We start from the raw sequence: 13,553 nt of genomic DNA on the forward strand, positions 1-13,553 counted from the left end.
AATTATATACTACACAGAGGGGGATACCACACATACACAAGATACATATCGGTAAGCTTATTGATAAGAAAGCATCCTCTATTCGTCCATATAAAGAAAAGCGCACGCGTCATCGACGGATTAACATGAAGACTCGACATAAAAAATGCGCCACGTTTCCCAGAAAGTTGATTTGTCTTTCAAAAAAGTTGCTTAAAGGCTAGTAACAAACTGCTGTATGAGCAAATTTATGATATGCAAAATGAATGCGGGGAACATTCTTTTAGTGTCTTCTCGGACAAATGTGTATTATTTTTTATTCTTTTTTTTTCTTATTTTTTTCTTAATCTTTTTTCTTATTTTTTGACATTTCCAAACCTTTCTTTTGGAGATTTTCCAAATCTTCTTTTGTCCTGTCTTTGTTTGCTCTCAACAATTCGTCCGCGGGGACACGTCCGTACAGAAAGAAGCTTATTGAATTTCCGCCCGTTTTTCAAACGGATTTTCATCGTTGCATTGATCGTGTGATTATAGCGTGCACCTTTGCTTTAACGTTAGAGCTACCGACGATTAATTTCTATATATTATTTAGGTGTAAGTGTAAGGAGAAAATGTGAATTGATTAATTTAATCATTTGTAGCAGAAAAAATCTGAGAAAATGCACCGTTATAAATTTGATAATCACTTTAAAAAAATTGCCTTGTTGTATTGACTGCTCTTCGGTAGTTCTAATGTTAAAATCTGCCTTGATACGCGGAGTAATAACTTGCGCGAGAATATAAATGGAGTTCTCGCAGATGCGCTATTTTTTTCGGAATGACGCGCGATAGAAGGGACTGTACAACGTCCTTCGCGAAAAAAAACGAGGAATCGTTTCCCGTCGCGCGTCGCCTGTAGACTCCCCGGGAATCATTAACGCGATCTAGGAAGAAGTTTGATCTCTATTGAACATCTCGTGTAACGGACATAACACATACAGAACGTCGTCTAATATACGTAGAAAGTTTCTCTCTAGTCGTACACTTATGAAAGATCGTTCAAAGAAAGTCGCACTATCCCTTCCGGATCCTCTCGTGAAAGCTCACGCGCTTTTGTTCATTTTTTCTAAAAAAATACCGACGCGCGTATTCACGCTTGATATGTCGCAAAGTGGCCACGCAATATGTGACTGCTTTATGTGTTTAACTTGTACATTAAGTGAGCACATTGCATTGAACACTTTATACAAAGTGTTTCTGAAATATTATCTAATATTTTAGGAATTGATATTTTAGAATGTTTGAGGTAATTTTATTTAAAAAAAGTTTTATAAAGGAACATGAGTCTTTTTTTTATAAAAGTTTCTTTATATAAGTTTCTTTCTTTCGTATATAGTCTCAAGTGAAAGTCTCGTTTGTTCCTCACTTTGCGTCTTTGAAACTTTTTATAAAGAAAAATGAAACATATAAGCAAATGATCTAAAAAATCAACTACCATAATATTAAATAATACTCAAGAAGCACCTTGTGTAAGTGCTATGAGATAATTTTCTCACGAGGCAGTATAACACCGCCGCCACTTTACGAGATATTCGAGCGATATATCAATTTCCCACACATGAAGGCATTCATAGAAAAGTGCTTTCATACTCTTATGCTGCGCATCTTCCATCAGGTAATTTTCTACTTTCTTCGTTAAAAATATTTCTTCTCTATGTATAAATGCTACTTCGTTATTCTGAATAATAATCGAGAATAGCTTCAAAGGAGAGCTCAACGCGAGATACTCATCTTTTCGAGAAACGACCAACGTCATCCCGCAGTTTAGACACAGAAGAATTATTATTTCTGAGATCTTACGATCCCTCTAACAATATATATATATTGCATGGTATCAGCTTATTATACCTCCAGTATAATAACAATATATACATATATATATTGTTTGTTCCAAGATACTCGTATATGGAAGATGCCCAAGGAACATTTCGTGAAAATTTGCAACGGATCCGAGAGAGTCGGTGGACCATTCGTACGATTACATACATCGTATAATTCGCTAAATGCGCACCGTGCCCCTCACAACGGCGCTTAAGGATGCATATACATTTAATTTCCATTTCAACCAGATTTTTAAACAACCAACCATCGAAAAAACAATCAACGTCCCGCTTCCTTCCTCTCTCAACGAGCCAATTTCTAACGGTTTCTCTCGCGCACGCACACATTTTGTACTGATCTTCTTCAACCATAACGATTTAGTCACATTAATGTCTAACATTATTTAGGTAGTTACCTTAACAACGAACTTACTAGCTAATACTTAACGTTACTAATAATATAGGTTGCCTCTTTTGACTTTCTTTTTAAGAAGACAGTGACGCTAAATACGGAATTGAAGAAATTGATTCTTCTGGATGGATACTTTCCGATTTAACGCTTTTTCATCCAATCTGACGTATTCAAAATATCTCGTTGTCTGTTTTTCGATCGACATTTTTTTCTCCGTTCACTTAATTTACTAAATCAATCAATCCACTAAAATAAAATGTTGATAAAGATTACTGTGTAAAATATATTAAAGTTTAGACTAAAGATCTTCTGACTTGCTAAATAATTCTATTACGTATTAAAAATTAAAATATTGAGAAAAAAATGCGATTGAACTCAATATTAATTAAAAATCTTCCATTTCGCTAAAAATTATTAAATCTAAATATATAAAGAAATATACAGAAAAACAAGAGTATTAAAAAAAATGACAAAAGTTTTTGATTATAAAATGTTTGATTTTGATGATAATGTGTATAAATCTCCTAATTTATCAATATTCTGCATTTTCTGTACATATTCAAAGAAATTCAAATATTGTGAAAAAATTAATAGAAATAAAATAATTCAATTGTGATACATTTTATTACATACTTAAAAAAATTTTATAAAAGCGTAAAGTTAAAATATAAAATATGCATGCATTAATCCTATCGCAATTTCTACCTTCTCTTTGCGAAATTGGATTTCCTAAATAAAACAATTGTGATCAGCGTCATGCATAATTGCATTTGGAAAGAGATCTTTTGGAAACAAATCTTGCAATCCGCAACTAAATTGGAGTTAATTAAATTCATGATTTAATTTTGTAAAACTAATAAGACAGAAAAATGCATCTACCGTAAATTCGACTGATAATCGAATCTTCTATACATATAATACATACAATAAATAAGATGCATTAATAAAACATGATCGCTGATTATATCTGGATTTATCGATAACTCGATCAATTCCCTTCGTTACTCTTTTCCTTAACGATGCATTGTCGATCGAGTGTTTGGTCACTCAAAACATATAGCGTAGTTTTCTTTCTCCGCTGCAATATCTTACTGCTTCATTCGTGATGGAGAATAAAGATCTAAAAATGTCTGAGCTACATGAGCATTTCGTGTGTCCATCCAACCAGGAGGTACAATGCGTTACACAATAAAATTGTAAAAATTCTTATAGTACAATTTAAATATAACAGATAAATAACAACGAGAACAAAAATTATTAATCGAAGATAAAAGTCGCACGTTATTTCGACCAACATTGTAGATGTACTAAAATGGTAAATTACAACTCTTTTTCAAGAGTAAAATTGAGCGTTTGAAAAGTGATCTCGCAACAATGTGTCCTTTTTTTTTTCACTAATTACACGGAGTGAAAAAAATCTGAAAGCGAAATAAGCTTTCATATATGAACGTCTATTTCAGAATCGATCGTAATGTGTGTAATGTATGTGTGTATGTGAAATCGAAAACACGTACAAGGCGGCATCGCGCGCGCAAAAACATTAACTTTCATCTTTCGCACATTGTCGATTATTTTCACCAATTAATAGGTGAGACTTTCCCCTCTCGTTTCTCTTCGCAAAAAATCATACCTCCTAGCGCAATTTACTGGTGGCTCAAAAATCTTGCCACGCGTTGCAAGTGTAAGAATTGCGATAACTTTTCCCACGGCAGCCGGCGTACTGTTCACGTTTGACGCAAGCGGAAACCTCGTCGAAAGTTTCCATTAAATCATCAGGACAACGCATCGGCGATCCTGAGGCGTCAACCAAACATGATAGCGTTCCTTGGCACCGGGTCCATGTGGTGCTCCAGCTTTACCAGGCGCACGTAATTACGGCCGTAATCCGTGAACACCATTCTACCGTCCCAGTGAAGAGCTATGCCCAACGGACGGTCCATCTCCTCCTGGCCGGGCTTGTACGAGTAGATCAACGAGCCGACCGAGTTGAACGCTTTGATTGAATTGTGACGGGAGTCCGCGACGAGAATACTGCCGTCGTCGGCCGCTATAACGCCCTGGGGTCTCTGAAACGTGGGGGTGTTCTCCTCGTTCTGCCCGTCGCCGGTCTCCCCGTCCTGCCTCTTGCCTTTCGTCTCCTTCTCGCATTTAAGTATGCGCATCTCCACCATGTTATACTCAATTATCAATACGTGATGATTGTTGAAGTCCGTGACAATCAGCTTGCCCTCGTTGTTGAAGCAGATACCGCGCGGCGAGTCCAGGTACCTCAGCAGATGCGGTTGGCCGCCAAACATGCGCAGGGGGATACCCTCGGGGCTGAACAACTGAACGCGGTGGTTCCTCGTATCTGTAACGGCGATCTCGCAGGCCGAGTTCACCGCCACGTCCCACGGGTAACAGAATTGGCCCTGTTTTTCGCCGTGCTCGCCGAAGGACCTCAGAAACTCGCCCTCCATTGTCAGAATCTGAAACACGATGATTCCATTGTTGTAGTTTACACATCCATGTAGTAATCTTGATATATGCTTTAAAAAAAAAAAGTATATTATATGAGAAGACCATTCATAAACGCGCCACGTGTCACCAACCTGAACGCGATGATTATCCTTGTCGACCACGATAAGGCGGCGTCTAGCATCGACAGCGATTCCAGCTGGACGATTAAATTGACAAGGGCCATTGCCATAGCTCCCGAATTTCCTAATCAGTGTGCCGTCCTCGCGATAGATCTGTATACGATTGTTGGACCGATCGCTGATAATGATGTTACCCTCATTGTCGCAAATCAATCCCCACGGGCGGCAAAGATTGTCAGGATTGTTCTCGCCAAAGTAGCCGAGGATTATGACGTCCGTGCTCTTGACCTGCAACTCGTGCTTCCGGTTAGGGAGGCAGATATTGCGATCGTAGTCCGTTATCGGACGACCACGTGGGATCGGTTGTATCATCTGGTCGCTCATTCCGTACGGGAAGTACGATTGCGACGATTTGTAATCGCGATTCGGTAGACGGTCCCCGATCGTGCCCGGGCCGTTCACCAGGACGTTTCCCCCATTGGCGATCACGGACAGCACGTTGCTGTCGGAACTTCTGAAGGAGATCCAATTCTCGTCTCGAGCAGACCGGGCCTTTGTCTTCCGGCTCTGACGAATTTGCCAGATCTGCAAATACGAAATTGAGAAAAAAAATTCAATATGTAGTTAGACTCGTAAAATGTCAACAAAATAATTAACGGCGATGCGAGTCAGGCGCGGTACGTAGTGCGCAAATGAAAAATAAATATGTATTTTAAAAGTAACGAACGTTTCGGCTCTTCCTTTGAGCCAATAAATAAATACATAAATAAACAAATAAATAAAGTCTCATCCGATCCCGTCCTAGGTTCAGTAAATAATGTCTTCGTCATCCGAGCTCTTGTACATATGATAATGTTATTTATATTTTTAATCTTTGACCTGTTGACAAGTTGATCCGCGTCTCATTCCATCTCTAACCGCCACACTTGACACATTTTATACTCACTATAATTATTTCCTAATCGTGCGACTCTATATAATTTTTATAACTCTGTGACTAACTGTCGATCCTGAGGTGAGCTTCCATCGTTTTTTTTTATATGTGTACAATAATTTCCGTACTTCAAAAATTTTACGTTTTTTTCGCAGCGGAAACTATATCCACTTTGTTCGTGCTTCCCAGCTCGCATAATACGACTTTTCTTTAAGGAAAGAGTCTCCCACCTCAGGTCGAGCAGAAATGTATTAACATCGTCTCCAACAAACACTGAAGATGGCTCCAAAAAAGAGCCGAAACGTTTGTTTACTTTTGAAATATATTTACATATTTGAAACATATTTATATATTTTTTATTTGCGCACCACGTACCGCGCCTGACTTCGCATCGTCGTTAATTATTTTGTTGAGAAAGAAAAGTTCCCAAGCATGCAGAACGTCTAAAAGAGTCTCTTTATCATTTTATAATCATTAATAAAATTTTTTCCACTATTAAATTAACAAATACGAATCAACCTTTTAAATTTTTTTTTAATATAATGAAGAATAAAGAATGTTGATTCAAATACATTAATCCAGTGATGAAAAAAAAAGAAACATGAGTAGTTTTGCCTCGGTAGATAACTGCATTATGCTGTTAAGGGGAGAACCCTTAAAAGAACCCTTAAATATTCAAAGATTCGTAATGTGCTAAAGTAAAAGTTAAATAAATTTGAATGATAAAGTACCTCGGCCAACACCATATCTTTTCTCTGCAGAAGATCGTCAGGACTGCACACTGGGGACGATCGCGCGTCATGAATGGCGCCTTTGAGAGCGTTGACGGCCTGCGACAGTCGTATCTTGTCCTCTTTTAGATTCATGTACTTCTCATGAAGAACCTCGAACTTCCATCGGCGCGTTTCCACAATTTGTTTAAACAATTTCTTTTCTCTCTCTTCCACCGCGGACCACATTCTACGTGAAAAGAACTTCACATCGGACAGCGCCTCTCTGGTCCTCTGATCCAACGCTGCAATGTCCAACTGCAAGAATAGCATATAATGAACTCCCTCTCTTTTCTTTTGGACGTATGTTTTCAAATTTTATTTTATGCTTACGTATATATGTGCATTTATCTTAATTAAATTATTATTCCTTATTCAATCCCTAACTCTTAACTAAAACTTAATTTTTAATCTTTTATAAAACGCCACGTGATTTAGAATCACGTATTATAGATATCCGTAATATACCTAATTATTTTTTAACTTCATAATTTAATCAATGTTTTCCATTTACCGGTTGTATAATTTATTTTTCTTCAATAAAATTTCAGTGGAGGGTTAAATTAAACTTTTAATCAATTTAACTCTGAATCTAATTAAAATTCTTTCGTTATGTATATCTCGTGATCAATAAAGAATTATAGGGTTTCTATAGATATAAAACAAGTAAGAAATAAAAATAATTGGTTTTTTTACTCCTATATATGAAATACTTGCTGCTGTATTTTCTTATATTTTTCAGCATTAATTGTGCACAAAATCAAGTTAATTAATGTAAAAGAAAGTATTCTTTTTCTTTTTTCTTCTTCTTACTATAGAATGTAGAACTTCACCCCGTCAGAAAAAAAGACAATAGATCACTTTCGCGTCGACCGGGCAATTAATTGACTCACCCCCATATTTTCCATATCATCCGCGAGAACGTCGATCCCGAGGTAGGCCTCGATCAGCACATCTTCAGCCTGGCGCTGAGCGTTCTCGAGGAACTCCATAAAATCCACCGTCACGTGTTTATAAATGCAATGAGTGGCGCATTCCTTGCAGATGGTTTTGCAGCAGGTTTGACAATAAAGAAATTGAGTGCACGGATGATCGTTGCATTGATACGGCGACATCATGGCCCTCAGCGAATCGAACGATTGGTCCTCCTCCGTCTCCTTCGCCGCCTCCTCCTTGGCCGAGATCGCGCTGGACGCGTCCTCCTCCACATTTAGGCCGTGAGTCCACTGTTCGCCCGCAGGTGACTGCTGCCCCGAATAATTTTCCTTCTTTATTTCACTCGCTACCTCCAACTCCTCCGAAATCGACGGTATCAGCGGCAAATCGGACGAGTCCCTCTGGCTACTCGGGCTACGAGTTCGCTGCTCCCGCGATGGTACAGTTATATCGCTCTCGTCTTTTTCCAGCTCCTTCGTCATCAACATTATAAATGATTCGTTGAGCACATCCCTCTTAGCGCCACGTTCCTCGCGTACGGGTGATTGTCGCCTGGGCGAGATGTCGTCCAGCAAATCGATCTTCAGAAGATTCATATTGAGATCTTCGAACGTCTCGTAGCCAGCCTGGCAACTCTCGCTTCGATAGCTGGCGCCCGAGAAGCTCGGGCCGGGCATGTCAGTCACGCTAGCATTTTCAAACACTCGAAAATACTCGAAGTGGTCCGGTGAGCTGGTGTCCAGCTGGTGAATTGGCGAATGGTTCGCTAGATTGTCATCCGAGGAGCTCGATCGACTCTCGCTCGAACAGCTTAGCGAACTGGCCAGCATTGAATTTTGACTGTACAGCCTCGGATATTCGTTCAAGGAATCTGCACGACTGAGGATCGAACGAGTCAACGTGTTGGAATGCTGCTGCGACATATTTCCGGGAGAAAACTGCTTCGGGAAGCGATCCGGACTGGAGTCCGGAAACGACCGGACCTTCTTAGCGATGGTATACTTCTTTGGCGTAAAGTGTTGATCATCTTGCTTCCGAGACTTATTTGTGAGCTGAAACAAATTCTGCTATTTACTTTATATACGAATTCGGCGCTTACTAGCTTAAGAATTTACTTCACAACAGAAAATTATATACAGAAATCGTTCTTGGAATGATTTCTAAAATTAGGCTGTGAACTTTATCGAACTTTTACATTGCTAGTTAATTGGGAACAGAATTCGATTAAATAAATTTTTTTGTTTGTCAAAGAAACATGTTACAGAAAGATAGAAGAAACTTTCTCGTTAACACTGACGTATTGATGGAATAATTTAAATATTATTACCAATTATTTGGGGGCTACTTACTTGCATGGGATGACGGTTACAGTCTATTCTGTTGCGGGGGGATTTTAATTGATTCATTGTGGTGGGCAAGAATTGTTGGTAAAGCTCCAGGGAGCTCTCCTGGGTTGCACGATTGAAAAATCTTGTTTTCCTGAAACAAGAGTTACGGCGAATTGGTGAAATACGACGTCTCGATCATCATACTGTTTTCTTAAACTTATCAACGTACTTTTTTCTCATTATTATTATTATCTAATCGTGTTAGTGCACCGTGATTCTCGGAAGGTTCACAGAAATGTTAGATTTATCTTATTATACTTCACGTTTTATCTATAAAATCCATTTGAACTTTGGAAGTTTAACGGAATTGAGCTCCCAAGAGGAAGATAAATTTGTATCCGAACGAGCGAAATCAACAACGACGCGATCCAAGGAAAACAGACTTAGAGGATTGCTGCGTTGGGATTTTTTAAATTATTTTAAAGTAAAATTTAATTCGTGGTTCTTTAAATAAAATTTCATTCTTTAAAAGATTACTTTAAATTTTTTAAGAGATTACTTTTGCTTTACTGACTATGTAATACCGGTAGAAAATAGATAATTGTGATGACCTTTACATTTATTCGTAACAAAGGAAGCTCGAGCTTCGCAAGATATTTATATATAATAACGAGATTCTACTCTTCAAAATTGCGACGGTTTCAACCGTAGGCAAAATCAGCCTGCACTAAACGTCTCTGCTTTGTCAAGTGCGATATTTCGTATAAAAACATTTCGTATAACGTATAAATATTATCTCGCGACTTCTCTCACTGTTTAATACATTGCTGTATTTGCAAAATTTGCATGCTATAACGATGACAAATTCTGTCCTGCGAATTGGAAGCCGTAAACAAGTTTGAAAAACGTACGACGTTGAAGATGATTAAAATTACATAAATGATAATTTTTTCTTTCATATTTATCGTAATGGAAAATCGATTGCAAACCGACGGAAGGACCTATTGTTGAAGAGAAGTGACGCGCTAGAAGTATAAGATGTGCTATGTATAATTCAGGCGTTATAAAACGTGACTTCGCAATTGCGAGGGAAATCTATTATTAGACACTGTACAAAATTTGATAAACCGATAAACACGCGAAAACTTCGCTCCAACGATCGCAATTCTTATCGGGTCCGCCTCGTCGATATTGATTCGATTTACCTGTTCTTCTCGCGAAACGAACCTTTGCAACGAACCCTGTTGACGTTTGAGCCACCACTGCCTTTCGTTCGCACCGAACGAAACTGATCAGGTCTCAGGTCTCGCGTTGTTGACAAGAATTTGTCTCGCGATCGTGACGAGGTCACTTTGTATGATATTCGAATTATATAGGGTGTCTTACTTTTAACGCGTTAACTTTAACACCCCATAACGAGAACTTGAAAGACAAACTTTTCTTATTACAAAATATCGATCTCTCTACATCACCGAAAGGGACAAACGTCTCTCTCGAGCTCCGAATTCATTACACGCGTATAACAAGAAATTTTAACGAGGTTTGTCGCATATACCGGATAATAATATATCTAAAAATATTTCTCTCACTGTAACCCACTGTAAACACTAGTAAACATAATATTTTCCAACGGAAATAAGCGGTGGATTAATCGCACAGAGGGATTATTTTACGTATTCCGATGTTAACATTTTGCGCGTAAACAATATTTAATTTCACCAGAGGGCCGTGGAAAGGTTTGCTCGCTTTTTCACATAATAAATATAACGAGCAACTAGTCCGCGTGTTTGTCGCGCGATGCTCTGGATTAATCCCAAAATCATATCCGTTCCCTCGCTTTGCTGGGAACTATATTAAAACTGAGATTAAAATCGTTCTCGTTAGTATTCTCTTTTTGCAGCGTTGCGAGGAGGCGACCACTTTAAAGCCATTATAAGACCAAAACGGTGTAGCAGCGGCGTTAATTTTCCATGACTCTGCATCTATTTAGAAAAATCAGATTTCAAGCTCCGTTCCGCGACGATATTTTTTCTAAATATACGACGCAGGGATTTCGTGTAATTCGTTTTTTTTTTTCCAAAATCTCTAGAGAATCCACAAAAAACCGGAATATTATGGAATGAATAAAAATTACGCAATCTTATTAAGAGATTTCAGTGATTTTGCAAAATCATAGGTTCTGTCGGTGAAATTGTGTGAGTTGAGATTTTTATTAATTTATATTTATAAATATGTTATAAATTATATTGATATTTGTATTTACAATTTTTATTTCACAATATCTCTGTGATTGGTAAACCCTCCTGGTGATTTTGGAAAAAAAAGAATTACATTAAATCCTTGTGACATATCAATATCGAGATGATGAGATTAATATCGACAAGATTTTAATATTGTAGTTTGAGTTTCGCTATCGCGCTCGAGTCCGCGATTTTTGGACAGTTTCATCGGTCAACTCTTGAAACACTTCTCATCTAAACAAACTATTATAGCCATATTTTAGTATTAAGACTTTTATCCCGAAATGATTTAAAGAATCTGCCGTTAACTACTAACACGTAAAGTCCGCGACGCTCTGACATTCATCTTAAGCTGACTAGACATTCATCTCGAAATGTATGTATATACATGTGCAAAGTATCCGACGGATTGTCTGCTATCGATCTGACACTATCAGCGTGCGCTCCTCGTGGCAGTTAAGAATCGAAATTAATAAAATTTGCACAGGTCGCATTCTTATTTTATTATTATGTTGTCTCATAACATATCGAAGAGCATATCAAAAGGCACTTTGCGTCTTTTCCGGAATGCTCCGGGGCGAATGATATTCCTGGATACTCCCGCGGAGGGTAATATCTCTGAGATCGCCATGGCGACCAAGGTCAGATCCGCTTTTCCTCTCGAGGGTCAGGAAGACGGAGAAAGTAAAATGGCCGTGTACCTGCTGCGTGTGTGTCGCGCGTGCCGTTTCGGTGCGAGCGTGCTCGCGCATTCATGCCGCCCTGCGAGTGTGCAGGCATGCGTGATCCGACAATATTTACCTAAAATACACAACGGGTCTGCTGTCTGTCGTGTATCGACACGGCTCGATCAAATTTCGCTCGTATCGAAATCCCTTTGTCCCGCTCGGCGTATCGATTTGCTCGCATCTCCGGGAATTTTCGTACATTTTTTTTATCGAGCAACACCGCGGGCTTCATTCCTCCCGCGTGCCCTTTGTAAAATTCAACCCTTAATTGTGAACGAACTGTCGTGAAATCCTAGGAATTCCTACTTTCAAATATACGAGAAGAAAAAGAAATAAAGATGATCGCTCTCCTTTTTTTTTGTGTGTAGGCACTTGCCACATTTTTTATAATTCCTCCAGCATTAATTGCGCATGCGGAATCAAGCTTTATATATGTTTATCTAAAAAGAAAAGAAAAACGATTGGTCAAAATTGAGAAATAAGCAGCAACAGTCTTAAGTCAACGTGAATCCTCGGCAAAGGATTTATTTTTTTATGTAATTTCAAATTTTAAATACATTGTTAAATTCATAGTGTCAAATTACATATAATCAAAATAAGTCATTTTTACCCGTTCCTATAGGTCGCTACTGCTTCTACTCAATGCGTCGTAATTTAATTAAACCAATAGAGTTAAAATAATACGGTTTTGTGTTAAAATAAGAAATTTCGACATACACATGGTAGTTAAAATTAACAAAACGTGTTATTTAACTCGAGATATTGGCTTAAATTTTGTCCTTTAATATTTAATAGCGTACTTTTCGGACTACTTAAATATTTTATTCAAGTTCATAAGTCTTGCTAAACTCGTCGACGTCTAGAATTTTTTATAAGGACGATCGAAGTCCGCCGGCTTCGTTTTCACCGGCGGGCGCTGAATGCCACTTTCGCTCTCGTTCGCGTTTCAATGCCGCACCGCGGAAACCCTCCACGGCTACGTGAGCAACGGGGAACCCCGTCGCGAGAATCGTGACGTCAGGTACGATCGTAAAGGTGAAACGCGATTGATTGCGAGCTCAAGGACGGCAGACGTTTTACCTCGTAAAAACTACGCGGTAAAGCGGAGTAAATGGATGAAATGCCGACGAGGTAAATAAGCAAACGTGGTAAATGAGGCTGAAGAGAGAGCACGAGTCCTCACCTCTCGTACGTGCGCCCCTCCGCGAAGCAGTCGTACTGGCGTGCGGCGAGCATGCTTTCCCGGATATCTATGCTCGTGTATCTCTCCAGGATCAACGCCTTCGACGACTGGACATTGACGCAGTACAGCTGGCCCCTCGTGTCAGATGCAGGCGGGTAGAATCTCTGCATGCCTCCGGCTACGCGAGAGAAGATCCACGGACTCCCGTGGCAGCGGGTAACTCGGCTAACTGGATGACGGGCCGCACCGTTCGTCGTAATGCTTGAGCTCGACTACTTAATCGCGTCGAACACGCTGGACCCAACGAAGCATCGACTCCTCGCGTTTACAATCTTTTTGTTACTACGATCTTTACTTACGGCGCGTACATCGGAAAATATTTTAACGTTTTTTATGACAAATCGTTTTTTAAACAATTAGTAAAAATTATGACTTAGAGGTAACTGATTGTTTTTACAGAATTGAGATCTCTCTGATAAATCTCGAAGGGTGAACAGGCCAACTGAGTTTAGGCCCACTGAGCGTTTAAGGAATAAAATTACGAAAATAACGTACAAGTAATGAAACGTGAATATTGCCGAAATGGCAATCAGCACACCGAGCTT

At 39.0% G+C, this 13,553-nt stretch overlaps 1 protein-coding gene across 1 annotated transcript; it reads right to left on the reverse strand.

Moving 5' to 3' along the window:
- Positions 1-2,855: 2,855 nt before the first annotated feature.
- Positions 2,856-13,542, reverse strand: LOC112454580 (E3 ubiquitin-protein ligase TRIM71-like). The gene is made up of 6 exons (XM_025016063.1): positions 12,949-13,542; positions 8,819-8,948; positions 7,427-8,521; positions 6,495-6,791; positions 4,842-5,414; positions 2,856-4,718 (listed from the first exon to the last, which is right to left on the reverse strand). The coding sequence occupies exons 1-6, from the start codon at positions 13,116-13,118 to the stop codon at positions 4,053-4,055; spliced, it is 2,931 nt and encodes a 976-aa protein (XP_024871831.1). The 5' UTR covers positions 13,119-13,542; the 3' UTR covers positions 2,856-4,052.
- Between the last annotated feature and the right edge of the window lie 11 nt (positions 13,543-13,553).

Source organism: Temnothorax curvispinosus, unplaced genomic scaffold, assembly GCF_003070985.1.
Source record: "Temnothorax curvispinosus isolate PA1 unplaced genomic scaffold, ASM307098v1 QBEX01005133.1, whole genome shotgun sequence".
Lineage (NCBI taxonomy): Eukaryota > Metazoa > Arthropoda > Insecta > Hymenoptera > Formicidae > Temnothorax > Temnothorax curvispinosus.

Coding starts and splice junctions, on each gene's coding strand:
- LOC112454580 (XM_025016063.1), bottom strand. CDS start 13,118: ATGCAGAGATTCTACCCGCCTGCATCTGACACGAGGGGCCAGCTGTAC. Junction 8,949..12,948: donor GAGGGGCGCACGTACGAGAG/GTGAGGACTCGT, acceptor CTCTTGTTTCAG/GAAAACAAGATTTTTCAATC. Junction 6,792..7,426: donor ATGATATGGAAAATATGGGG/GTGAGTCAATTA, acceptor CTATTCTTGCAG/TTGGACATTGCAGCGTTGGA.